The 27360-nt window shown below is 41.3% G+C and overlaps 5 protein-coding genes, 1 non-coding gene and 3 pseudogenes across 15 annotated transcripts; 6 read left to right on the top strand and 3 right to left on the bottom strand.

Annotated features, from left to right (window-relative positions):
• Positions 1 to 2140: 2140 nt before the first annotated feature.
• On the top strand, positions 2141 to 5143 carry CNGC18 (cyclic nucleotide-gated channel 18). The gene is made up of 6 exons (NM_121491.3): positions 2141 to 2801; positions 2963 to 3175; positions 3260 to 3570; positions 3647 to 3758; positions 3862 to 4098; positions 4184 to 5143. Exons 1-6 carry the CDS (start codon positions 2337 to 2339, stop codon positions 4964 to 4966), a joined length of 2121 nt encoding a protein of 706 aa, NP_196991.1. The 5' UTR covers positions 2141 to 2336; the 3' UTR covers positions 4967 to 5143.
• Positions 5144 to 5396: 253 nt separating this feature from the next.
• Positions 5397 to 7388, bottom strand: AT5G14860 (UDP-Glycosyltransferase superfamily protein). The gene is made up of 3 exons (NM_121490.3): positions 6400 to 7388; positions 5858 to 6196; positions 5397 to 5666 (listed from the first exon to the last, which is right to left on the bottom strand). Exons 1-3 carry the CDS (start codon positions 7345 to 7347, stop codon positions 5475 to 5477), a joined length of 1479 nt encoding a protein of 492 aa, NP_196990.2. The 5' UTR covers positions 7348 to 7388; the 3' UTR covers positions 5397 to 5474.
• An 809-nt stretch (positions 7389 to 8197) lies between these two features.
• AT5G14850 (Alg9-like mannosyltransferase family) lies at positions 8198 to 11364 on the top strand. 6 transcript variants are annotated; one of them, NM_121489.2, is made up of 9 exons: positions 8198 to 8489; positions 8733 to 8850; positions 9028 to 9132; positions 9443 to 9726; positions 9822 to 10103; positions 10226 to 10442; positions 10537 to 10688; positions 10765 to 10930; positions 11046 to 11364. In NM_121489.2, the coding sequence occupies exons 1-9, from the start codon at positions 8257 to 8259 to the stop codon at positions 11133 to 11135; spliced, it is 1647 nt and encodes a 548-aa protein (NP_568305.1). In that variant the 5' UTR covers positions 8198 to 8256; the 3' UTR covers positions 11136 to 11364. The 6 variants fall into 6 exon arrangements, with proteins under 6 accessions (NP_568305.1, NP_001331178.1, NP_850822.1 ...); NM_180491.1 differs by having other exon boundaries at positions 8244 to 8489; positions 10765 to 10934; positions 11051 to 11337; NM_001343373.1 differs by having other exon boundaries at positions 10765 to 11364.
• A 1131-nt stretch (positions 11365 to 12495) lies between these two features.
• AT5G14840 lies at positions 12496 to 14905 on the top strand (annotated as a pseudogene). The gene has a single exon.
• On the top strand, positions 12503 to 12926 carry AT5G00395. Its single transcript, NR_144138.1, has one exon. It is a non-coding gene; the product is annotated as an uncharacterized misc_RNA (transcript).
• Positions 14906 to 15131: 226 nt separating the features above from the next.
• On the bottom strand, positions 15132 to 18465 carry AT5G14830 (annotated as a pseudogene; the record flags this gene model as incomplete). Its single annotated transcript has 10 exons — positions 15132 to 15203; positions 15272 to 15338; positions 15465 to 15741; positions 15773 to 16220; positions 16498 to 16757; positions 16836 to 16883; positions 17203 to 17404; positions 17458 to 17601; positions 17687 to 18160; positions 18184 to 18465.
• Positions 18466 to 19080: 615 nt separating this feature from the next.
• Positions 19081 to 21162, top strand: AT5G14820 (Pentatricopeptide repeat (PPR) superfamily protein; the record flags this gene model as incomplete). The annotated part of the gene is made up of 1 exon (NM_121486.2): positions 19081 to 21162. Exon 1 carries the CDS (start codon positions 19366 to 19368, stop codon positions 21160 to 21162), a length of 1797 nt encoding a protein of 598 aa, NP_196986.1. The 5' UTR covers positions 19081 to 19365.
• A 920-nt stretch (positions 21163 to 22082) lies between these two features.
• On the bottom strand, positions 22083 to 24233 carry AT5G14810 (annotated as a pseudogene; the record flags this gene model as incomplete). Its single annotated transcript has 1 exon — positions 22083 to 24233.
• A 1004-nt stretch (positions 24234 to 25237) lies between these two features.
• On the top strand, positions 25238 to 27274 carry P5CR (pyrroline-5- carboxylate (P5C) reductase). Of its 2 annotated transcripts, none has more exons than NM_121484.5 (7): positions 25238 to 25816; positions 25898 to 25946; positions 26040 to 26131; positions 26257 to 26329; positions 26445 to 26565; positions 26644 to 26749; positions 26856 to 27274. In NM_121484.5, the coding sequence occupies exons 1-7, from the start codon at positions 25616 to 25618 to the stop codon at positions 27042 to 27044; spliced, it is 831 nt and encodes a 276-aa protein (NP_196984.1). In that variant the 5' UTR covers positions 25238 to 25615; the 3' UTR covers positions 27045 to 27274. The 2 variants fall into 2 exon arrangements, with proteins under 2 accessions (NP_196984.1, NP_001078584.1); NM_001085115.1 differs by having other exon boundaries at positions 25395 to 25816; positions 26644 to 26753; positions 26856 to 27272.
• Positions 27275 to 27360: the final 86 nt, after the last annotated feature.

The following is a 27360-nucleotide window of genomic DNA, read 5'->3' as shown; positions in this document are numbered from 1 at the left end:
GGTATATTACGTGACCTGTAGTTCATCCTCTCCAACTCTCAAACCCACAAATTATTCACTATACATATATCCAAAGATTATTTATTCAAAGATATGACTAAAAATCTCTATACACGTGTGTATGTAATAGAAAGGTGCAAGGATTTTGGTGTGGCACCACCTTCAAGACTTTTTTTTTATCAAGACCTAACTCTTACCACTTTGAAAGCAGCTTATCTTATTTCTTTAGATAAAACAATTGATAAGCGAGTGCTTTAAACTTCACAAAACTACAATCTACTTTTTATTCGATAAAACAAAAGATTTTATTAGTCTTTTTCATTAGGGTCCCAAATGATTAATATGTTCACGATCACGAAATTTCTTCTTGCGTCCCGTAAGCATTTATATTAATCAAACAAAAAGGAAATTTGTTGCTTCCTACAATGGGAAGTGGGAACCTTTGCCATCTTCATAAATGTTTTAAATCTTTTTTTTTTCTTTCTAATGTGTGTTTCATAAACACCAGCGACTTTATTGAAAAGAGGAACACGTAAATTGTATTCTCAAAGAACAATTTTTTTAGGAAGAGTAACATTTGTTTTCCTTATCTTAATATAAGCAACGAAATCAATCGTGCATATAAAAGTGAAATGCTATTTTGAATTTTCTAAACTTGACTAGCAAATTTTCACTAAAAAATAAAATTAAAAAGTAACGATAAAGTAGTTGTCGTATAGTCTACTCCACATGAATAAAATAATAAAGTAAATCAATAGAATGTAAATCTCTTAATTAATCATACTTATTATATAATCACAGTGGCAAAGTGGAATAAAAAAAAAAGAGGAGAATTGGATCCCGTCGGATTCTATATTTAAAGATCGCTAAACATCTCAAATCTGCCACACGTGGTCATACTTAATAGCAGCCATTAACGAAGTAATAAATTAGTCGATAATAATGTTTAACCAACATCGTATTTCTAGATCCATGAATTAGTTGGAGTAATTAACATCATTGTTTCTTAATTACGTTTAACAAGCATAGAGAAAACAATATTGTCACATATGTTAGTATAAGTTATCATAATCATTTATAAAAGCTTGTTATTAATTTTTTATATTGAAATTACTACTTTGTGTCTAATCGGAAAATGATGGAGTACTAAAATTTGAAGGACTAAAATACGTCATTATTGTTAGAGAAAACAATTACGCATAAGTGTGATTTTTTGGAAGTGGAAAAGTTAGTATGTCCCTCTATATGATATGATGGAAGTTGTTGTTCTTTTTGTGTGGATAAACATCATTTTTCCGTGACGTAATTTTTAATTTCAGTATTCATTTTATTATTCTCACTTCTTATTATCCCTTTTATATTCGCATAATTGTTTCTAAGGATTTCTATTCCCTTTTTGTTATTTTATAGGTACACTATCTTATGGATGGTGTCAACAAGCATGTACACTATCTTCCCACTACCACATATTGTCACAGAATGTTTGGTACGCGTGCTTCTATATACTTTTAATAGTACATAACAACAACAAATGAATTATGTAAGACAATTTGTTAAACTGATGTCAAAAACGGAAATACTACAAAAGACAGTATAATTGAATTACGGGTTTAATGTGTTGACAAAATATAATAAATGTAGCTCATAAAACTTCAATAATTCACTTAAATAAATTCTAATGAACCTCATAACGAATTAGATATTTTAACTAATCTTATCATGGTTTTACGAATTAATTATAATTTTTTTTTTTATTCTTTGAACAATTGAACTAAACAATATTAAACCGGACTTTAAGTTAAAACTACTAAAAACATTATTAGTTTATCAATAGAAATGATCATAGCAATTGTATACATTATAATGTGTAATTTTAAAATCCTAAAGCATATATAGTATATATCCCTTTGATTTTCATAGAAAAAAAGTAGAAAAAAATAACTATTGGGCCGATCTATAACTATTGGGCCGGTGGGTCCAACAACTAAGAACAGTAGATATTGTGTCGATTGAAGTTTTGAGATGCAAAACGTGTGCTGTTTTGAGAACACAAAAACAGCATAAACAAACGAGACCCGCAACTATAACATTCCGTAAATACCCTCATTCTCCCATCATATTTTCAAAAACTACCCTTCCCCCTATTTCCATGGCCCTTCTCTCAGTTTTCCCGCGAGAAATCCTCTCCTTCTTCCATAATCATCAAAAACAAAATGCAAAAACCCAAAAAAACAAAAAATCACACGACGCAACCACCTAGCCTCTCTGTCCATCAATCTCAATCTCTCTCTGTGTTAATGCGGAATCCGATTTAACACCGGAATCCGCCATGGAAGATGAATAAAATCCGGTCTCTCCGCTGCCTCCTCCCGGAGACCATAACCTCCGCCTCCACCGCCGCCTCAAATCGAGGATCTGACGGTAGCCAATTCAGCGTCCTATGGCGGCATCAGATCCTGGACCCGGACAGCAACATCGTCACCTATTGGAACCACGTCTTTCTCATTACCTCAATCCTCGCTCTCTTCCTCGATCCTTTCTATTTCTACGTCCCTTACGTCGGTGGTCCGGCGTGTCTCTCCATCGACATCAGCCTCGCCGCTACTGTCACTTTCTTCCGTACAGTCGCCGATATCTTCCACCTCTTGCACATTTTCATGAAATTCAGAACTGCGTTCGTCGCGAGGAGTTCTCGTGTTTTTGGTCGCGGTGAGCTTGTTATGGATTCTAGAGAGATTGCTATGAGATACTTGAAGACAGATTTCCTCATTGATGTCGCCGCCATGCTTCCCCTTCCTCAGGTTCTTAAGATTTTGCTCTTATTTTGAATGTGAAAGCAATGATATGGATTACGATTAGCTAAGATCAATGTTCAAAAATCGTTAGGCGGTAGCTAGAAGATTAAAGAACAGAGATATTTTGGGAGCCTCATGCTTTGTTTCTGACTATCTTTTGATCTCAGCTTGTTATTTGGCTAGTAATTCCAGCGGCCACAAATGGAACTGCTAATCATGCCAATAGCACTCTCGCACTTATCGTTCTTGTTCAATACATTCCAAGATCATTCATCATATTCCCACTCAACCAAAGGATTATCAAAACAACCGGGTTTATCGCCAAGACTGCTTGGGCAGGAGCTGCATACAACCTCCTATTGTACATCCTTGCTAGTCACGTAAGTTTTCTTTATCTTGTGTGTTTTTTCAAATCTTTAGGTTTCTTCAGTTTTAAGTTGCTAAGAATCTCTATTTGTGGGCAGGTGTTAGGAGCAATGTGGTATCTGTCATCAATCGGGCGGCAGTTTTCGTGCTGGTCCAACGTATGCAAGAAAGACAACGCTTTGAGAGTTTTGGATTGTCTTCCTAGCTTCTTGGATTGCAAGAGTTTAGAACAACCAGAGCGCCAGTATTGGCAGAACGTTACTCAGGTCCTTTCTCATTGTGATGCTACAAGCAGCACTACCAATTTCAAATTCGGAATGTTTGCTGAAGCCTTTACCACTCAAGTTGCTACAACAGATTTTGTGTCCAAGTACTTGTATTGTCTTTGGTGGGGTTTAAGAAATCTAAGGTATGACAACCTTTTATCTAACCAGTATCTGCTTAAATTGTCCTCCTTTGGTTTTAATAAAGGTTTTGTTTCACAGTTCTTATGGACAGAATATAACCACAAGTGTATACCTTGGCGAGACCTTGTTCTGTATAACAATTTGTATTTTTGGGTTGATTCTCTTCACACTCCTGATTGGTAACATGCAAGTAAGATTCAGAGCTTATGCATCACTCTGCAAAACTTTTCAATACAGAGACATTTTTTTGTCTTTCTAACAATAGACTTCATGATTTTTAATTTGGTGGAAAGTCTTCTCTGCAATCGATGTCAGTAAGAGTTGAGGAATGGAGAGTTAAGAGAAGAGACACTGAAGAATGGATGAGACATCGTCAACTACCTCCAGAGCTTCAAGAACGTGTCCGAAGATTTGTCCAATACAAATGGCTTGCAACCAGAGGTGTCGATGAAGAATCAATCCTCCATTCATTACCTACAGATTTACGCCGTGAAATCCAACGTCATCTTTGTCTCTCCCTTGTTCGCCGGGTACATACATCAACTCAGTCATCAAAAACTGTTATGGATTTGATTGTTTTTCAATTCAGAAGTCACATTGTTGTGGTAAGTGCAGGTCCCGTTCTTCTCTCAAATGGATGATCAACTTCTTGATGCTATATGCGGATGCCTTGTCTCATCTTTAAGCACGGCCGGGACATACATATTCCGTGAAGGTGATCCGGTGAATGAGATGCTATTTGTGATCCGAGGACAAATAGAGAGCTCAACAACAAATGGAGGAAGATCTGGTTTCTTCAACTCCACTACTCTACGACCTGGCGATTTCTGTGGGGAAGAACTTCTTACATGGGCCTTAATGCCAAACTCTACACTCAATCTTCCGTCTTCAACACGAAGCGTCCGTGCCCTCTCTGAAGTAGAAGCCTTTGCATTAAGCGCAGAGGATCTTAAGTTTGTTGCTCATCAGTTCAAACGTCTTCAAAGCAAAAAGCTTCAACACGCTTTCAGGTACTACTCACATCAATGGAGAGCATGGGGAGCATGTTTTGTCCAATCTGCATGGAGAAGATACAAGCGAAGAAAGCTTGCGAAAGAGCTCAGCCTTCACGAGAGTAGCGGATACTATTACCCGGATGAAACAGGTTACAATGAAGAAGACGAAGAAACTAGAGAGTATTACTATGGAAGTGACGAGGAAGGCGGATCAATGGACAACACAAATCTGGGAGCAACGATCTTAGCATCTAAATTTGCGGCGAACACGAGAAGAGGAACAAATCAAAAGGCTTCAAGTAGTAGTACTGGTAAGAAAGATGGATCTTCCACCAGTTTGAAGATGCCTCAACTATTCAAACCAGATGAGCCTGATTTCTCTATAGATAAAGAAGACGTTTAAAGTGTAGTCATTATGGGCAAAAAACTTTTGTGTGAACTGTTTGGTTTTAGATGGTAAATAGTTAGGAAACTCCCTTAATTATTTCAACTTGTAATTTTTCTTTTCTTTTCGTTTCGGTTTGAGGATGTTAGATATAGAAAACGAGTGTAGAGTAAAAATACATTGTTCTTAAACTGTCTCAATGTTATATAGTCTGATTTCTTCTCATAGTAGATACTACTTTTGCATACAAACTCATTTTTAAGTCTTTCAGAAGAACACTAAGGTGTTGATAGCTTCTTCGGATTGACCAGCCAATATTAACCTCAAAGATAGCAAAAATCTCATAAAGCAACCACTGAATGCAATTGAAATTTTTTGAAACTATAAGACCAAAACCAAGAATTAGAACTCCAAATTAGTCATTCATATCCAATTGAGAAGAATGGACCAACTTTTCAACAAACCTAACATATTTAATGACTAAAATTAGGTACGAAGCCGTTTTGTTATCCAATCCTTAATCTCTCTAAGCATCAGAACTTGACAACTTATTAACACCGTCTGGCTCTCTACTCTTACAAAGCTCTTCCAGAAGCGAATCCAAACTCTTCCAAGACGAACCAGTCCCTTGAGCCATAGCTTTTTTCGCCATTTTCGCATACTCTTTTACATTCTTCATCGTTGTCTTCCCCATCTCTCCCTCCATCAATTGTTTAACCTAAATAGTACAAATAATAAATACAATCAAGGGGTACTCTACAGTCAAACGGAAAAAGAGGCTTCCTTCTTGTTAATTTGTTAGTCAAAAAGCAAAGCCATGATTACCATATTCAAAACATTTTATTCTAATATATGCATGACACCAATTAAAACAAAAGATGGAAACATGAAAGGGTATATATACGGTACCTTTCGACTAAGTTCTTCTCTTGTCACGAATCCTTTCACACTTACATCTTCTGTTTCGATTCTTACTCCGATCTTTAGCTCCTCCACTACCAACTTCGCATTGAGTGGCTGCTCTGCCATCATTGGCCAAGCGAGTAGTGGAACCCCAGCGCAAATACTCTCTTGCGCCGAGTTCCATCCACAATGACTCAAAAACCCTTTGACACTTTTATGTGACAATATCTCCCATTGGTCTACCCAATCTCTCACAATCATCCCATGCTCTTTCACTCTCTTTTCGAACCCTAATCCTCCAGTTACTTCTTCCAAGTCCTTTCTCGTGACCCACAAGAAATTGACCTTTTTAAAACAATCAAGACCACGTAAATTCACAAAACAATACTTTTCTTTATATATATATATATAGACTAAAAAATGTTTTATGGGTTGATACCAAAAACAAATAAAAGGACATGCATGGAATTTGGTGGAATAATAAAAGTGATTGGTCAACTGTATTAATATGAGGTTTTAAGTTGGCATTAATCCATTCTTTAACGTACCTTGGAATCTTCCAACCCTAATGCTATTTCCTTGAGCTGCTCGTTCGATATCTCAGCCTGCGTTCCAAACGCCACATACATAACCGGACATCTTTCCTCTAGTTTCCGGTCCAACCAATGAATCCAATCCGGTTTATCACTCTCCGGTTTTGGAGGATTTACCAAACACAAAGGCCCAACACACCACGGTTTTGGTTCATCGTTATCACGGAGCCGGTAGTCAACGAACGTTGACTCGAGCTCGTAAAAGCTGTTCACTATAACTCCACGGCTTTTCTTGGTGGACATAAGATGGTCAATGAGTAGCTCGAACGCTGGATCCGATTGATCCGGTTCGGTCAAAACCGGATCGAACTCACACTTCTTAACACATATCCATGGAAAATCCGGTACAGTAACCGGTTCAGTATCAGATTTAACACTTTCCGGTTTGGTAAAGAGCTCGTGTACCGAAATGGCGGAGCACATAGCCGATGCGTAGGAGTTCATGCCGTAGAAGGCAAGTCTCGGGATCTCAAATTTAGCGGCGGATTCCGATGTCCACCATAAGAATCCATCGGAGACCATGAAAGAAACTTTCTCAAGATTCTTGAGTTCTGCTTCGAAGAAAGGCTGGAGAGATTTGGTTGCGCGCGTGAAGGGCACGTAAAGTGATATGGAAGGGAGCATGTCGGTGCTCTCGACGCCGGGAGGGATTCCGGCGATGTTTTCAGGGAAAGGGAGGGAGATTACTTTGATAGATGATGCGACGTCAGAGAGGAAGTTTGAGACGAATGGTTGGTTTTTTGGGGTGGTGAAGACGGTGACGGAAATGGTTGGTTCTTCGTCGTCTACGGAGACGATACGGCGGTGACGGAGGAGGAGACGGGCGAATTGGAGGAGAGGAATCGTGTGGCCTTTTGACATGTAAGGGAAGAGAACCGCATGATGCGACGATGAAACGGCCATTTTTTTGTTTTCTTACATTTGTTTCACAAAGACTATTTAGGTGGGATTTTTTACATAATTGTATTTCCAAAGAGTAGTTATTGTTTTTTGACTTGATGTTTCCAAAAAAACAAACTATGATTTATTTGACTTTATTTACTTACCTAAAGTTGTTTGTGTAGATGTTAATTAACGTTACAAAATAGTGTTTGTTTACATAGTACTACTCCAAAGTCCAAACAATCAAATTGGTGAAAAGTAAATAAATTTCAACGTTTTACAAGTATTAAAGAATGATGAAAAAAAGAAAATTTATGATTGTATTTTGTTTGAATCTGTCCGTTCAACTTTTTAATTATACTCCCGTTCCTATACGAAATGGAGCTATGAACGTAAAACACAAAATGATTGACCACTAAAAAAGCATGTTTTACCAGATGAAGATTATAAAAAAAAAAATTGGGACCCAAAATATATTGTGATATTTAAAGGGTGTAGGGGAAGATGAGAGCAAATGTTATTTTTTCATCTAGGCACGTCTCTGCATGCAATTGAATGACAGATTGGTTGGATAGATGTTTTATGTCAGTTAAGTTTCTTACGTAAGTAAAGTTTGTATTAGGTCAATTTCTTTACGTAAGTAAAGTAATAAGTAACGTCCATAGAGTGTATTCTTGTCGAAGCATTGCTTCGAAAATAACAAAAAGAGAATAAAGGAACAAACTAAACTGAATAACAAATTATTATGACTTCACTGAACGATAGGTTCAATCGTCGAAGTTCGAATTATAGGGCAATGACTTCACTGAAAAATAGATGGGCCTAAAATAATCAAGAGCCCGTTTTATATAAGCCCACTAAAATTTGGAAAGCTGAGCAGTGAATTAATCCAACGTGTTAATAATCGCAGGCACTTTAACGACTTCTTCGATGGATATAAGGAAGCGGAAGAACGCCGGCGGCGATGGCGACGGTGGCGCCGATGGCGCGTCAGTTAATGTCGGAGATGAACCTGATTCGTTTGGTGGTCGAATAGGATCTCCGAGGAGGATATTCTTGTTCTGCTTGGCGTTTCGTGTGGTAAATGCATTGTTGATTCAGACTTATTTCAATCCTGACGAACATTGGCAATCACTTGAAGTAGCTCACCGCACCATATTTGGGTAAATGGTTCTATTCTCTGGTTCTGAAACTTGACTTTTCCTTTAGTTGAAGTTGGATTCGTGGGAACTGATTGAACTGAGACTTTGGTGTTTGTTTCTCTTACTGCATTCGTTGATCTGTGTTAGTGCTAGATTCGTCTCGGAAGCATAAATCACATAGTTGAAGTGATAATTCAGAAGAATCAGTGATTTGAGCAATGAATCCATAGTAAGTTTTTGTTGGTTGATTGATGTTAATGACAGGTATGGTTATATGACATGGGAGTGGAAAAGAGGAATACGAAGCTATTTGCATCCAATGTTGTTCGCATTCTTGTATAAACTTCTACAAGTTACTGGCCTTGATACTCCCTACATAATGGTTTGTTTCTCGATTTTTTTTGGTCTTATTAGAAGCAGAACCTAGTTATCTTGATTTTGAACTAAGTTTTATCCAAAATCTGATTCAATTGAACATAGTTTTATCTAGCTTTCACCGTATTCAAAGAAAGGTTGATAGAGTGGTTTATGTGTTACAACCTTTTTCATTTCTTTGCAGATCAAAGCCCCACGTCTTATGCAATCCATATTTTCAGCTATTGGTGATCTCTATTTGTATAAACTCTCTGATGCTTTATATGGAGGAAATGTTGCAACTTGGTCTGTATCCTTTCTATGCAGCATACTAAGTTAATTGCTTTACATTTTTGAATGATATGGCTATGAATTTAACCAAGATTAAACCTTGGTTAATAAAAAACAAACATTATCTACAATAATGGAGCCAACCCATCATTACACTACATTTGATGGTTCCCTACGCAATGATAGGTCGATGTAACGGGAAGGGTGTTAGATTAGATATCCTGAGCTTCAATGAAATACTTAGATAAGTCTGTTAGTGGTTTCCTCTTAATCTTTCTTGGTTTGTATTTGCATTTTATTCTGGATTGCTTCCTTAACTTTTTTAGTAGCTCTTTTGTCAAATGGCAAACTGGTTCATCTTCTTCTGTTTGAACCGTACCTTTTCAAACTGTTTGGAGACTGTTCTTACCATCATGGGGCTGTACTACTGGCCTTGTATTAGAGATTCTTCAATAGACTATCCCGTGAATCGGAAGTGGGGTTTGGTCATAGCGGCCCTAGCATGTGCCATAAGGCCAACTAGTGCAGTCATATGGTTATACGTTGGGATGCTCGAGCTATTTTTGACACCTAATAAGGTCAAATTCATCATTCTAGAGGTGATCCCGATTGGGTAAGTTTAACTCTGCAGCTAAGCTATACTCTTGAATGTTCGTTTTAATGTTTGATTTTGAAGATTTCATTGCGCTAACTTGCTTCTGGTGTTAGATCTTTGGTCCTCGGTTTCACCTGTTTGTTGGACCGTCTGATGTACGGCTCGTGGGTCATTGTGCCTCTCAATTTTCTGAAGTTTAATTTCCTTTCGTCTGGTGGAGACTATTACGGAACTCACCCATGGCACTGGTACTTCACCCAGGGATTTCTTGTCATGCTTTTCACTTTCACACCATTCTCCATTGCTGGAATTATCAAGTCTAAGAATCAGAAGCTTTCAGCTCTTATTCTATGGGTCTTAGCAATATACAGCATACTCGGCCATAAGGAATTCAGGTAATATGATTGGAGAACATACCCCGTTTTCTTACACTTTCAATATCGAAAAACTTTGCAAAGAACACCCTTTCATCATTTATTATGTTTTCCATGTCGTCTACTTAGATTATGAATGATAGGTTTGTCCTGCCTGTGCTACCCATAGCTTTGATATTCTCTGGGTATGCATTTGCTCAAATGGAAGTATCTGGTTCATCATCATCATCATCAGTCACTAAAAAGAAGCAAGTCCCTCGACAGAACCATACCAAGTGGTCTCCCAAACTAAGACTTTCAGTCTATTTTTTGCTTGCTACCAATATTCCAATGGCACTATACATGAGTTTATTCCACCAGGTAAAAACACCAGTACCTTGAGGGCTCTATCTAGTTTCCGAGTTTACTCTCTATCTCTATTTGTGCTAAAAAGGAATTTTGTTGTTTCCAACAGAGAGGAACTGAGGATGCGATGAATTACTTATCGGATGAAGCATACAAAGGCAGAGTAAAGAGCATTCTCTTTCTCATGCCGTGCCATTCTACTCCCTATTATTCCACTCTCCATCGTAACATTCCAATGCAATTTCTCGACTGCACTCCAAGGTAAAGGATCACACCCCGAGTCACAGCTCTTGCTTCTATGTGATTCTTAATGATTCTTCTTCTTCTTCTGAAACAGTGCAGAGAAGGGAGAACTTGATGAGTCGGATCAGTTCTTAGTAAACCCTTTAGGTTTTGCATCAGAGTTAGCTAGAAACTGGTCAGAGCCGCCTAGTCATATTGTATTGTTTGCATCAGAAGAAACAAAACTCAGAGATTTCATGATCCAACATTCCTTTAAAGAGGCAAGTTAGAAACAAGAACACACTCCCTTCTTTCTTTTTTTTTTCATTCATCTCTGACTTCATTTGTTTTATGCATTCATGGGCGAAATTTTTTGTTTTGTTGGCAATGAAACAGGTAAGGAGGTTTTTCCACGCGCATTTCAAGGTAGATCGAGATCTTCAATCCTCAGTGGTCGTCTATGTTGTAAACCACGCATTCCCATAAGAGTACGCAACCTCAAGGTTTTTATAATCATTAGAACCTCTCTGAACTCCTCTGTCTCACAATCAAACAGTATTTTGTACCTTAAGAGCCTAATCTTGGTATCTGTTTTAGTTCCAGTATGTCCCGGTTAACAATGAGTATAGATAGAACAGAGATGTAATTTGAGACTAGTTAATTTCTATGACGACAGAGAGTCTTAATCACATTCTTTTGCCCATAAGTATTTAGATAAACAGAATCGTTAAAACAAAAAACTGTTAAATGAACCTGAACTAACGACCTCACTGATCATAATTAAAAACAAACTCAATGATTAGTTAACTTACTAATTGCATAGCATCGGTTTTATTTAATCTGGATTAAACAGATATTTTCTCAATTCGATATAAAAGAAAGTGATAGGACAAAACAGTGCAGAGAGATTGAGTACAGAACTGGATATAGCTTTCAATGTTTTTGCCACACAATGTCTAAAGAAAGCATATTTTGGTGTCATTGACTCATCTTCTCATTCTTTGCTATCATTGAGTGTACTATAGTACAAATTGTGGGGTTGTTTTGGAAATTAAATGGTGAATAAACTAAGGATGAAACAAAACAACACCATCTCTCTCAAGTCTTTGGCTCACTCACTCTAGTTTAACTGCTTCCCCTAATAGTGACATTCACATGGTTATGTTGAACAATCAAGAAGCTACTTACTAATCGGTCATCAATTCAAATTGATATTTGCAAGCAAGAGAATATTAACTAGTAAGATTGAAAATTTAGAGTTACTTAATAAAATGAGCTTGAGACTCTGTTTTTACATGTGACTTTAACTCCAAAGCTACCAATAGTCCAAAACTCTTGGGCTTTCTAAGAAAAATAAAAGACAAAAAGCAATGCTTCTTTCTCATTTGGTATACGAATAGAAAGGACAGAGAAGACAGGTTCGTATGTAAGAAACACACATTGATTGTGTTCTGCTTACATTGCACTCTCTCACTTTATTCCTGTTAAGAATTCAAACTCTTGACTTTGGTCTTCCTAAGAGAACCCTTTGGGACCAGAACAGCTCCCTTCTTGGTAAGAATCTCTCTTCTTTGTTCTCAACGTCTCTTAAACTCTGTCGCTTTCATGTTTTTTTCCTAATTCCTCTTCTCTATTTCTTTCTCTCACAGTTCCTACGTCCTCCATGGCTTCAAGTGGTGTGTTACCTCGTTTCTTCAGTGTTTTCCTTTCCCAGTACAGCTCCTCCTGTTAGGGGTCAAAAGCCCAAAATAAGTTCCAAACCAAGGAGTATTAAGGCGAAGGGTAGTTTCGTCAAATCCCTCGATGAATGCCCTACACGCGCAGAAGGCTATAAATACGGAATAGCATGTCTTGTCAAAGGGGGAGGCCGCGAGGACACTTAGAGACAAAGAGCAGCTCGTCAGCTCACCCGTCTGAAGTATCTCGCCAGCCGGCCCGTCTAAAGCAGCTCGTCAGCTCACCCGTCTGAAGCATCTCGTCAGCCGGTCCGTCTCAAGTAGCTCATCAGCTCACCCGTCTCAAGCAGCTCGTCAGCTCACCCGTCCGAAGTATCTCGCCAGCCGGCCCGTCTCAAGTAGCTTATCATCTCGCCCGTCTCAAGCAGCTCGTCAGCTCACCCGTCCGAAGTACCTCGTTTGCCCATCTATCTTGAGTAGCTCGTTTACTCGTCCGTCCGAAGTGTCTCGCCGACTTGCCCGCCCAAAGTAACTAACCTACTCGCACGTCTCGAGAAGCCATTCAACTCGTCACTTATCCGCCGGATCATCCCTAAAACTGCCTAACTCGACATACGACCTTCCTCCAGTAATGGCCTAGTTCGTTTATCGCGATATGAACTACGTGTGGCTTGATCCCTTTCTAAGGGTACGTAGGCAGCCTTTTACAAGGTTCAGCTATAAAACGAATAAACTCTATTCTTCCTCGGACATCAAGATCGTCTTCCGGCCTCAAGTTCGCCTTTTATCTACAATCAGCTCGTTCTTACTCCATCTGTGCTCGTTGAAGAAATCATCCTTTGTAATCCGTCCAATTCGCCTAAGTCGCGGGCTCGTATTAATAGAAAGATTTTTCTTCCTTCCCTAGAGATCCCATTTTCGTACTTGTGTGATTCGTGCATCAACAGTTGGCGCGCCAGGTAGGGGGATAGCTCGAAGATATCTCTCAAAACTACGACCTGATATAGCGTTCTAGAAGGTCAAGCTCACACATGTGAAGTCAGGGATGTTAAGCAAAGCACGTGTGTTGTGAGCTGGCGAGCTGGCAATGTGAAGTCAGGGATGTTAAGCAAAGCACGTGTTGTGAGCTGGCGAGCTGGAAATGTGAAGTCAGGGATGTTAAGCAAAGCACGTGTTGTCAAATGCTTACATTTGCCAATTATGTTGTTTGTGATTTCTGTTTCTCTCTGAAGCTGTCAAATGCTTACATTTGCCAATTATGTTGTGTGTATATAGTTATGAGCCTTGGCACAGGAGCAACGGAAGAGGATGGAGCAATTGTTGCTAAGTTGTTTGGCCAGGGATGTTAAGCAAAGCACGTGTGTGTTGTGAGCTGGCGAGATGGCAATGTGAACTCAGGGATGTTAAGCAAAGCACGTGTTTTGAGCTGGCGAGCTGGCAATGCAAATGGACGTTAACGGCGATCGTTATTAACGTGGTTAACGTTTACTTTCTTTACCTTTTTGTATAAGAGCAACATGTTATGCTCATGCTTTCATTATCGAATAATCTGGTTGTCATCTCTCTCTAGAGACTTCTAGATTTCCCTCATCGTTTTACCGGAGCTCTCGTCGAGTCTCTTGTAGGTGAGAAGTTGATATCGCGTCTCTTAACGAACGTTGTATCAAGTGTGTTAATCGGAGTACTTTGTTTTCATCTCTCTGTTCTATTGATTTCAAACTCTGTTTATTCATTTCTGGTTTACGTTAACACGACCCCGCGACGAAGCAAAGTGACAACAAACAGACTACATGGAGCATTCGATACCGACTCGTCAGGCTCTGGAAGTAAAACGACAACGTCGATCCCCGGGAGAGCCAGTCACTCGACCTCTTCATTCGATATCGCAGCATGTTCTCCGACAAGAAAAGGACTTCAAGGAACTATCGACCCCATCATCCTAGGCGATGACACTTCCAGCCCGGCAGTCAGGACAATAACACTGACCAACGAGGAAGTGCCGCCGATCAAAGAGGAACATCCCATAACCTCATTAAACATACCGACCTCGTTATCACTCGCGCCTAACCAAGACCAAGAGGAGAAGTCATCAGGCGAACGTCACTTAGAAAACCTCGACGATGACACTACCAGCTCGGCAGCTCGGACGATAACGTCAGCGCACGGGAAGACGATTCAAATAAAGGAAAAATAATACTCGGCGTCATCTATTGTACCGACCTCGTTATCGCCCACGCCTGAATACCTAGCGTTGCAAAAAGACCAAGGAGAAACTTCACCTAGCCGATTTCATCGCCTGGACGATACGGCTAAAAGCAACCAACGCGGCGAAGAACTACTCAACACCATCATCGATCATTTAAAGCAGCGCAACGCGATTATTAACCGCCGCCCAAGAGCACATACAAGATAAAATCAGCCGCATGCACATGAGTCGTTATTCGCATACCCGACCTACGCGAAGAAATTCAGGTTGTCGTAAACCAACTCAGCTCGGCAATTCCTCAGACCGCTATAAACGAGATACCAAGTGCAAGACCTTCACTCCCAAATCAATTGAGCCATCTCCAGGGTCCATGAGGTCGGACGCGCCATAAGGGATATCGACGATCCGACACTGACGCCAATGTTTCGCGAATACCGCAAAGCAATGATCACACCAAAACGACTAACAAGACACATCATGTCGGCATGCTACGAGAAGCTAGACGAAAGAACCAGACGGCTCTGGACGTACACAACGACGCAACCAACCAAACGCCATTCGCGCCATCATGCAAACTAAAAGTAACAGCACCTGCTGGAGCTAGGCGAACTGAAGAAAAGCCAAACTCTCCACAACAGCGAAATTCACGTCGTCACTCAAAACATCGGAGATCTCGTCCCAACGCCATCCCACAAACGAAAAAAACGATGCCGCTTAGCACAACGTCACGTCGGACGAACGAACTGACAAGAACTAGGGCAGACATCGAGCATCGTCTTTTCGATAATTGTATCAACGAACTCGACCCTTAAAACTCGATCGTACCACAAACTCTTGCGCTGAGATAAGTAAAATTTTCGTTTTCATCGTAATTCAATTCGTCATTATTCTTACCAAAAAAAAAAAAAAAAAAAAAAAAGGGTCCCATTCAACCCATTCAGAAAAGCTGACTCAAGCACATCGTCTGTCACATGAGGAAGCTCCACTGCTATCTCTTCAAATCGATTACGGTACTCTTCAACACTTCCTCTCTGGAAAATTGTGAACAGTTGATCAATGGTGGCCGCTCCTCGGGCTGGTTTGAAACGGACCTTGAACTTGTCACGAAAATCCTTCCAAGTTGAGATCTTTTCAGGATACTGAGCTATTTGCCACCAGTTAATGGCAGTACCAGTCAAAGCAGTGATAGCTTGCTCAAGTTTCTGTGTTTCTGGGACTCTATGTTTCATCAGGATTCGTACCTTCATATTCCGGGAGATCTATGGGTTTGAACTGTGTCTCAGTAGTCAGACCCACGAACTCCAAGCGTTGCTGCGCTGGTGGCGTGGGTAGTAACCCTTCAGCAGGTCTTTGGTTAGGCTCCGGATTGGCCAACGGAAGAGACCCTGGACGAGGGTTCTTGTCTGCAACAGTATCAGGTGTACCAGGAGTTTGTTGTATGCCACCTGAAACTGAAATCGGACTTGCAAAGCAAGCCGGAGTCCGTTCACGGTCTTCACCGAAAACCTGGCCACGCAAGAGGTTTCCCATAGCTGCCTTAAACCATTCCATGTCCTTGTCTATCTTCTCCATTCGAATCTCAAGAGCGGTCGTTTGGAGGTACAGATCTGGGGTTTGTGACTCGAGTTCTGAGGTTGAGGTTTGGTCTGCGACGGCGCCGCTGGTTTGAGGAGCCATCGTTTCTTTTTCCTCTCAATGAAAGCACCAAATGTTAAGCACGAAGCCTAACAACGAACAGAAATAGAGTTAGGTGAGAAGAGAAGAGATGAGAGGCAGAAGAAACTTAGGTTAAGATGATTAATGTGATTTTTCATAAGATAAGGAAAACCCTAAAGGTTGGGCTCCATTAAATACACTCGAGTTTAATCAAAACGACAACGCAACAATAAAAGGAAAGTGAAACCCTCTAGAACAATTAGAGGTTTCACAACACTTCTTCACTTCTTACTCTTAGCCACTTTCATACTTGTTCCTTGCTTCCCACACTCGAGATCGCCTTTGCTTCCCACACTCGAGATCGCCTTTGCTTCCCACACTCGAGCTCGCCTATGCTTCCCACACTCGAGTTCGCCTTTGCTTCCCACACTCGAGTTCGCCTTTTCTTCCCACACTCGAGCTCGCCTTTGCGTCCAGAAACATAAGCTCTGGTTCGGACAGAAACATAAGCCGAACCGTTTCGCGATCTGCCGAACAGATGCTCTACGGGGAGTAAGCCGAGCCCAGCATCTCGCCCCCCAAATAATATGCTGAGCCCGCCTCACTTATTTTGGAAACAGAGCCCAGAACTCCCTCTTTAAATCATACATAAGCCTGCTGGACATAAGCCGAGAGACGTCTCGCGTCCAGCACACGCTGAATATTCTCTCAAAAGCCGGGCTCAGTCTCGCACCTAACATCTAATCCAATTAGAAAAAATTGCGTTCGAAAAGAACTCAAAAGCCGACCTCAGTGGTCGCGGAGGAAATAAGCCAATTTAATAAAATCGCATTGTATTAATCAACGACCAAACGAGATCGGGAGCTATTACAAAGACATTTATTCCAGAATAAATTAGAGTTAAACAAGGTCGCCAGCTATCACAAGGGCGTTTATTCGAACGTTAGATCGCCCTGTCAGAAACTGCGATTATCCAGAAGAAGGCGATCTTGCATGGGCCACACTAGTTGCAGACCAGCTTTCTCCCAATCCTCCGAACGAATGTCCAATGCCCTAATCGTTTGTTCGACCTCATCCAGACGAGTGACGACCCTTCTTCTTTTCTTCTTCAGCTTAGCAATCAGAGTTTCGAGCTCCTCGAGACAAAAGTCCACTCTTCGTTTCTTGGTTCGAAAGTACTGCAGCTCGCGGCATTGATCCTGATGCAGAAATCCGACCTGAGAAATCCAAGCAACGAAATACTTAAAAAACATCCCGATATCGAAAACACAAACCAAAGCAATCCTTGGTTGACGAAGTTCTGACACTCCGTGGTATCAGCATCAGTAGCAGCCGGCCCAAGGTAGAATAGAGAAGGCGTCCTGGGAATGAAGTCCCCATCAGCAATGAAAATCCGGACTAGGCCTGTATCGATCTGCAACAAAAGAAAAAGCTATGAGAATCTAGTTGGGATCGACATATCTTTACCCTATCTATTTAAAAGAAATCTACCAGGAAACTCCGTCCACATCCTTTTCCTCCCCGGGAAGAAAGTTATGCTTTGGGCGGTTGTTCACCAGCCAATAGCCGGGCGACCTTATAGCTTTCAACGTCGTCATTTCTTCGAAACAACGGACGTTTACCAGGTAACCTTCTTCAGCACCGAAGGTCAGAGCGGCAACAAAACTACAGATCGCCGCCGGAGTAAGCTGGGAGAACGCCATACGACGACGATTCAGAAAGGAGATGATCAGAGACGGAATGGGAAACCAGAGGTGACATTGTCTGAAGTAGGCTTCATACATGCAGACGTACCCTCGAGGGGGATTCCACGGACGCTCATTTTCTCCGGGAATCATGTAAGTGAGCGGGCGATCTCCGGAGCCACACAAGGCAAATACTTCCGCGACTGACTCAGTTGTTGAAAGGGTCTTTTTCGCGGCGATCTCGGTGTTCCAGCTAACCACTGAGTCGACGTCAAATTCGACATGATCCTCATGAAGTAATTCGCATTAACTTCGGCCTCTGTATACTGTGGCTGCGTGTTATAAGCATCCTCCAGGTCGATGAGCGGGTCGAACTGAGCCAAGAAATCCGCCGGATCTTCAGGAGCAGCGAGATGTCCACCGGAACCTTCCCGATCGGGCTCATCAAGCAACGTCGGGATCTCGATCCGGTTAGATCGACTAGACTGAGCTTCGTCACTTGGATTCCCGGTTAACCGAGAGTTTCGGCGAACTAATGACGCTTCGCTCTCGGAGGAAGAAGAGGACGGAGAGACAAGAACAACCTTACCCATTGCCGGAAAAATCGATAAAGAATCGAGAGTACAAAATAATTCGCAGAGGAGAGAGCGAGAGCTACCTTTGATTCTTCTTGCAAGCGGCGGAAAATGATTTCCCGAGGATAACGTGAATAAAATCGAGAATTCGATTGAACTAAGTCATGAGCTCGCCAGAAGATTTAGGTCGACAATCGAGATCGCCATAAGCGGAACCTGAGGTCGTGTGAAGGGAAAACTTCCATTTAAAAGAGGGTAATCTCATGAAGAATGGAAGTAATGGGCCACACTAGTTGCAGACCAGCTTTCTCCCAATCCTCCGAACGAATGTCCAATGCCCTAATCGTTTGTTCGACCTCATCCAGACGAGTGTGTTACAGGGAAACCTGCGATTCACAAGAACAATCCAAATCTCCAATTATCATTCGAAACCAAACAATCAATCGATGTTCATAAAACACCAAATGATTCAGCTAGCTCTCGATGTGAGAGAAATCTAGCACTTACAAAGGTTCTAGAGAATTCTGAAGATTACAGATTATTCGATGATGAAAGCATGAGCATAACATGTTGCTCTTATACAAAAAGGTAAAGAAAGTAAACGTTAACCACGTTAATAACGATCGCCGTTAACGTCCATTTGCATTGCCAGCTCCCCAGCTCGCCAGCTCACAAGTACTTTGCCTAACATCCGACTTCATATTGCCAGCTCGCCAGCTCGTTTATATGCGTTTGAGCTTTAATGCTCCTGGTGGACCCAATGGTTATATGTGACCAGATCAATGGGCCTTTAATGGGTCAAAATTATTATCACTCAAAGCTTCTAATCAAACAAAGGCCCAAATACGTGAAGAGCTCTCCGCCGTAAATCAGTGGCTTTTCACCGACTTCGCCATTGCTAATCGCCGTCGAGCTTCCATGGCTGCTGCTCCATGGCTCTATCTCTCTAGGAGAAGAAGCTCCACTCAGACTTCATTAAGAAGATTCCTCATTTGCTCTTCTTCATTCGATGCCGATGAATTCATTTCCAGTCAAAGCCGCGTAATCGGCGGGAGAGGAGAAGAGGAAGTACGATTTTCCGGTGCTCTCTTCTCTCGTATGATTCATTCTTCTACTTATCATCCTTACCGTCAAATTCCATTGCCACACTCTGTACAACTGCTTGATGCGAGTCTTGGGTGTAGAGGTTTCTCTAGTGGTAGTTCTAATGTTAGTGATGGATGTGATGAAGAAGTTGAATCTGAATGCGATAATGATGAAGAAACTGGGGTCAGTTGTGTTGAATCAAGTACTAATCCGGAAGAAGTAGAGAGAGTCTGCAAAGTGATTGATGAATTGTTTGCGTTAGATAGAAATATGGAAGCTGTTCTTGATGAAATGAAACTAGATTTATCACATGATCTCATCGTTGAGGTTTTAGAACGTTTTCGACATGCTAGGAAGCCTGCATTTAGGTTCTTCTGTTGGGCTGCAGAGAGACAAGGATTTGCTCATGACTCAAGAACATATAACTCCATGATGAGTATTTTAGCAAAGACTAGACAGTTCGAGACGATGGTTTCGGTACTCGAAGAGATGGGTACGAAAGGTCTATTGACGATGGAGACATTCACTATCGCGATGAAAGCTTTCGCTGCTGCGAAAGAGAGGAAGAAAGCTGTTGGTATCTTTGAGTTGATGAAGAAGTACAAGTTTAAGATTGGTGTTGAAACCATTAATTGCTTGCTTGATAGTCTTGGCAGGGCTAAGCTTGGAAAAGAAGCTCAGGTTCTGTTTGATAAGCTGAAGGAGAGGTTTACACCTAATATGATGACTTACACTGTTCTACTCAATGGTTGGTGCAGGGTGAGGAACTTGATAGAAGCAGCTAGAATCTGGAATGATATGATTGATCACGGATTGAAACCTGACATTGTAGCTCACAACGTAATGCTTGAAGGGTTGTTGAGGAGTATGAAAAAATCAGATGCGATCAAATTGTTCCATGTTATGAAATCCAAGGGACCTTGCCCTAATGTCCGTAGCTATACCATCATGATCCGGGACTTCTGCAAACAGTCGAGCATGGAAACTGCCATTGAGTACTTTGATGACATGGTTGATTCCGGGTTGCAACCTGATGCTGCGGTTTACACGTGTCTGATCACGGGGTTTGGGACTCAGAAGAAGCTGGATACTGTTTACGAACTGCTCAAGGAGATGCAAGAAAAGGGACACCCTCCGGATGGCAAAACGTATAATGCGTTGATCAAACTGATGGCGAACCAGAAAATGCCGGAACATGGCACAAGGATCTACAACAAGATGATCCAGAACGAAATTGAGCCATCGATACACACGTTCAACATGATAATGAAATCTTACTTCGTGGCGAGAAACTATGAGATGGGGAGAGCAGTTTGGGACGAGATGATCAAGAAAGGGATTTGTCCTGACGATAACTCCTACACGGTTTTGATCAGAGGGCTTATAAGTGAAGGGAAGTCGAGAGAGGCATGCAGATACTTGGAGGAGATGCTTGACAAAGGAATGAAAACCCCTTTGATTGATTATAACAAGTTTGCAGCTGATTTCCACAGAGGGGGACAACCGGAGATATTTGAGGAATTGGCACAGAGAGCTAAGTTCTCAGGTAAGTTTGCTGCAGCAGAGATCTTTGCGAGATGGGCTCAGATGACTAGAAGGAGATGCAAACAGAGATTCATGGAAGATTGATAACTTGGGGGCGGGTAACTGGATCATTCAACTCACTCACTCGGAGAAAGCTTATCTGCAAATGGTTGGTTTTCGAGCCACAACTCTTACTTGAATCAAGAATATGACTTCACTAGCACAGCTTGGACTGAACTGATCACATTGGAATCTGTCAGATAGCTTTTTTGTAATTTGCTTCTATAACAAGAAAATATTAATTAACAATTGTGCACTCTAATGAAAAAAATTAATCATTCTTTCACTGAGAAAGTGAAGAAATGCAAGTAGGCCGAGATAATAGCTTAAAACAGAGCTTAAACCGTCTGCAAATCATTTGAATACAAAACAAAGTTTAACAAAAGGAAGATGAAACGTAGATGTTTTCATTACACAACAGACCCACACACACCATTTTATATGAGAGGGTCATATTTTTTTGAATTCTTAAATTCCAAGATACTCAATGAAGAATCACAACCTTTAGCGATAATGGGATCGAGGTCGCCTGAAAGTTCTCTGTATCAAAGGTATCAGAGCTCTGTAGTTCCTCGGAAAACATGGTGACTACAAGGTCGCAGGAGGGTGACGGAAAGGGGAAAGAGGTGGAGTTGGAGGTTCCGCTACAAAGTCAAGCTATACCTTTGATCTCACAACACGTGCTTTGCTTAACATCCCTGACTTCATATTTCCAGCTCGCCAGCTTGACCCCTGAACGCTATAGCTTGACTTCAGTTTTCCTATAACAAATCTCCCCTCTTCAGAGAACCTTGACCTCAAGGTTCATGGAAACATCTTTGCCAGTTTATAGAGTAACTCCATGTAGCCTCTTCCACATAAATCAACATGAATCATAGCTTTCCTTTTACCAAGTCCTAAACCTTGAATCGCCAAGCTTGTGACAACTTCATCATCCTCTGTTGTCTAATTCGTAGTTACTCTTTCTACGGATTTGTCAGTAAATCTGTAGCCCTTGCATCTGTCTTGTATTTAAACCACCAATCTTTGCCTAATTTCCTCACTCCCAAAGTTGAAACACAACTTTTGCTACCAAACAAGTGCATATATGTGAGCATCTTCATTGTCAAACTCTGAAACAGACCCTGAAGAAGGAGAATGCTGAAGCTCATCTTTATGCACTGAATCATAGGAGAACCAGTGTGAATTTGACCCTGAAGTGACACAATCTCCCGACCCGTTTCATGTCTGCTTGGATCTCCCATTCTTCGATCATAGAGAAGTGACAAAAAGCTAGATGTTGTAGATTTCATGACTAAGACCATCCAAGACCAGTGATCACCACTCATTTCAACATGCACCATGGTCTTGCTCTTCCAACAATGCCAAACCGCAAAATGATAAGTCATACGCAAATTGAAAGAATTCAGTCTCGTGAAACCCTCTTCCCCAAATTTATACTTGAACCACCACCGTTTGGTAAACTTGATCTTTTTGTTTCTCATCACTTCTTGAATGACTAAACTGGTTTGCAACAGCAGCCTCTTTACCATTGTAATCCGATCATACACAAATTGTTCTCCATGACCTGCATCACTCTCTGTTATCCCAAGTATCATGCTAAGCAAACATCTCACATCAACAATCCTGGCCACAATGAACATCTCTTGATGTTCTCTCTTATCAGACATTAGCTGAAAGTGTGTTGTATATCCATGTTCTCTCATCATTTGTAAATTTCTATTCACGAACTTAAATTTCCAGGACTTGAATCTGATATGTAACCCTATTGGAAGTGATTCATGATCCCCTTGGTCTTGTGAGCTGGTTTTAAATTTGAACTTCCAGGATTTGAGAGACTTACTAGGCTTCTTCTGGACATGGACGGTAGCACTTCCACAACTAGAGTGTAATTCATCAACAACAAATCCAATTGATGACAGCATTTGATTCATTGTTGCATCAACTTTATCAAAATCCTTAAGGTTTGAACGAACCTTCTGAAGTTGTGAGACACCTTCTATGTCTATGGAGTGAAACGCGGCTTGATCTTGAATCAACGGCTTATGTTCAATCCATGAATCTGTTTCACACTCTTCTATGTTGAATCCAAATACGTCCCCAGCATCCGAATTTTGATCATCATCACTAGACACAGCATCATCAATTTCAACCAAATATTTCTTCACCGTCGCAACCGCATTCTCTACCAAGTCTGAACCACTAAGGAATCGATCTCCATCATTACCTATCATGCAATTACCATCATTAATCATAGAAGTTCCTGCAGCATTACTTGAAACATGTTGAGCTTCTTTCTGATAATCATCACTCTCTTTTCTGATAAGCACACTCTTTGGGTGAGCCATCTCATATAATCTTCCCAACATTAAACATTGTTGAATTGTCTGAGGTCCAAACATCCTAACATTCAGTTGAGTATCAGTTCTCAAACCTGCCAAGTAAACACTAACCAAGTAATCTTCAGCGAAGTTCAATCTAGTGCTAATCAACTCAAATCGAGCATGATACTCCTCTATTCCTTCAGTCTCCTGCAACTGTGTCAGTTTTGCAATCGAGTCATTAACATGCTCATCATATCTCACTTGCAACAACAGTTTGTAACTCCACCAATCATGCCTAACATGCTTCCACCACATCGATTGTACAATTGATTGGTGCAAAGTCGCAGCAGTGTCATCGAAATGGAGTGAAGCGAAACCAACTTTCAATTCCTCCGGAGTACGATCAATTAAGAAAAATTGTTCAATCTGGAACAACCATTCTGTAATTCTATCACCATTAAATCTGAGATGCTCAAGTCTCGCAAAATCAGATCTCTCTTCCAATGGAAAATATTTGTTCGACATACCGACTCTCTCTTTGCTGGTGTCAGGAGTGACGATCGGAGCTGTAGATATCAGCTGTGAGGATCTTCCAATGTTGTAAGCTCTCGTATCCAACATTGATTCTCCGATGCACGGTGAGGATTGAACACCAAATTGCTGATTCGTCGTCGCCGCTTTGCCGGAACGCACATCAGATTTGTGACCACAAACCACTTTCAATGACGGATACATAGTTTCGTGAATAGCTGAAACCTCCCGATAAAACATCTGCGAACGAGTTTCTGCCATTGATTCCGAGGAAACGCTTGGCTCTGATACCAGTGTTAACGTAAACCAGAAATGAATAGACAGAGTTTGAAATCAATAGAACAGAGAGATGAAAACAAAGTACTCCGATTAACACACTTGATACAACGTTCGTAAAGAGACGCGATATCAACTTCTCACCTACAAGAGACTCGACGAGAGCTCCGGTAAAACGATGAGGGAAATCTAGAAGTCTCTAGAGAGAGATTACAACCAGATTATTCGATAATGAAAGCATGAGCATAACATGTTGCTCTTATACAAAAAGGTAAAGAAAGTAAACGTTAACCACGTTAATAACGATCGCCGTTAACGTCCATTTGCATTGCCAGCTCGCCAGCTCACAACACACGTGCTTTGCTTAACATCCCTGACTTCACATTGCCAGCTCGCCAGCTCACAACACGTGCTTTGCTTAACATCCCTGACTTCACATTGCCAGCTCGCCAGCTCACAACACGTGCTTTGCTTAACATCACCAGAGTTCAAAGCAAAAGGAACGCCTCCTTCAAACGAAACGATAACTCCAATAATGATCATTGGCACGCAAAACGCATCGGACGAGTTCGGAACGCTAGCTCGTTGTTCATCACGATTAACGACCCTCGTCTCTTCCCTCTCCCCCTCAAAGAACCACTTTCGAATGACTCGAACATCCCAACTCGAACACCAGACGACCACTTTGATCCAGGAGGCTCTTCAGAAATGCGACGGTCACGCAACAGCCGAGGCGACCCTTTTAACCTTCCTTGTCGTCTCGCTTGACTATCACCGAGACAGCACATTGCCGTAATAGCAGCCTATACTTTGATAGCCACGCGACGTTTCGATCCTCGAACCTTGAGAATCATGAAAGACAAACCAAACATTGCGTCTTCCCCATGCGCGACTTTTCACTTCCTTCGATTGAGTTTCGTGCACCTGAAATCCTGATCCACGTCATCAACGATGCATCAGGATTGGGGGGCAACTGTTAGGGGTCGGATTGGGCCTACTTGGCCCAATGCCCAAACCCAAGTCAAAAGCCCAAAATAAGTTCCAAACCAAGGAGTATTAAGGCGAAGGGTAGTTTCGTCAAATCCCTCGATGAATGCCCTACACGCGCAGAAGGCTATAAATACGGAATAGCATGTCTTGTCAAAGGGGGAGGCCGCGAGGACACTTAGAGACAAAGAGCAGCTCGTCAGCTCACCCGTCTGAAGTATCTCGCCAGCCGGCCCGTCTCAAGCAGCTCGTCAGATCACCCGTCTGAAGCATCTCGTCAGCCGGTCCGTCTCAAGTAGCTCATCAGCTCGCCCGTCTCAAGCAGCTCGTCAGCTCACCCGTCCGAAGTATCTCGCCAGCCGGCCCGTTAAATTTTCCCGATGGAGATTCTTCCGATTCCGGCGGAGAGTTTCAAGGTAGGATTCATCGGAGCTGGTAAAATGGCGGAGAGTATAGCTAGAGGTGTGGTTGCTTCCGGTGTGCTTCCTCCTAATCGTATATGCACCGCCGTTCACTCAAATCTCAATCGCCGTGATGTCTTCGAATCCTTTGGCGTCAATGTCTTCTCCACTAGCGAAGAAGTAAGTTCTTTTTCAATGTCTTGTTGTTGTTGTTGTGGTGATGAACTAAATTGAGATTGACGATCTTCAAAAAAATGACAGGTTGTTAAAGAAAGCGATGTTGTCATATTCTCTGTGAAACCTCAAGTTGGTATATATATTTCTTACCTATCCATTGATTATATGATTGATTCATCAATGTAATTTTGTGTTGACTTAAAGTTGTACCTTTCATATGATGTAGTTAAGAAGGCTGTCACAGAATTAAAGTCGAAGCTTTCAAAGAATAAGATTCTGGTTTCTGTTGCAGCTGGAATCAAGTTGAATGATTTACAGGTTTTGCATCATTTATACTCCTATACATTTGCCATTTAAGTTGTCACTATCCATGGTGTTGCATTGTGAGTTTCTAGAGCTCAATTTGGTTAAAAAACATAAAGGTCTCTCCTTTTTGTTTTTAGGAATGGTCTGGTCAAGATCGATTCATAAGGGTGATGCCTAATACACCTGCCGCTGTTGGTGAGGCAGCTTCAGGTATAGTTTATCAGAGTGTTCGCATTTGTGATATTTCTGAATTTTGTTTGTGATTTCTGTTTCTCTCTGAAGCTGTCAAATGCTTACATTTGCCAATTATGTTGTGTGTATATAGTTATGAGCCTTGGCACAGGAGCAACGGAAGAGGATGGAGCAATTGTTGCTATGTTGTTTGGCGCGGTGGGGAAGATATTGAAAGCTGATGAGAAAATGTTTGATGCTGTCACTGGTCTCAGGTACAGGAAAACACTGTAGCTGCTGAAATGCTTGAGTTGTTCAAGTCACTAATCAAGAAAATTTCAAACTTTTTACAGTGGAAGTGGACCAGCATACATATTTTTAGCAATTGAAGCTTTAGCCGATGGAGGAGTAGCTGCTGGTTTACCCCGAGAGCTTGCATTGAGTTTAGCTTCACAGACCGTCAGTGAACATCTACATCGCTTCTTTAATCTGCTTTATTATGGTATTGAATACCGAAACTAGAAAGAGAACCCTAAGCTTTGAGGTTTTTTGTTTCCTATTACAGGTTCTTGGAGCTGCAACGATGGTTAGCAAAACTGGGAAGCATCCAGGTGTGTTGAAAGATGATGTTACCTCACCTGGCGGCACTACAATAGCCGGAGTTCATGAACTAGAGAAAGGCTCTTTCCGGGCAACACTTATGAATGCAGTTGTTGCTGCAGCTAAACGAAGCCGCGAGCTCTCACAGAGCTAAATGATACATATGTAGTTGCTGCTATTGTTTCACCTCACAGATTAATCAAAATAAGGGTTATGGGCCTTATGGCATTGCTTGTTTTTAGGCGAGAGTTTTATCCCACTTGTCTTCGATGGTAGAGGTGAAGATTATTTATCTAGACTATGATGTATTAGTTCAGACAGAACTCAGATACTTTTCTATAATTCTTAATCTAATAAAAATCACTTTCAGTTTTGGGTTCAATATCTGACCAATAAGCCAAGCCTCGGACGTGATTCTGATTCTAAAAAAAATCGACTAAATTAAAGAATCTTTTACTATGAGTCAAAGC

The sequence above is a fragment of the Arabidopsis thaliana genome, chromosome 5, assembly GCF_000001735.4.
Source record: "Arabidopsis thaliana chromosome 5, partial sequence".
Taxonomy (NCBI): domain Eukaryota; kingdom Viridiplantae; phylum Streptophyta; class Magnoliopsida; order Brassicales; family Brassicaceae; genus Arabidopsis; species Arabidopsis thaliana.
The sequence above is the reverse complement of the archived record's forward strand: the minus strand, read 5'-3'. Positions and strand labels throughout refer to the sequence as shown.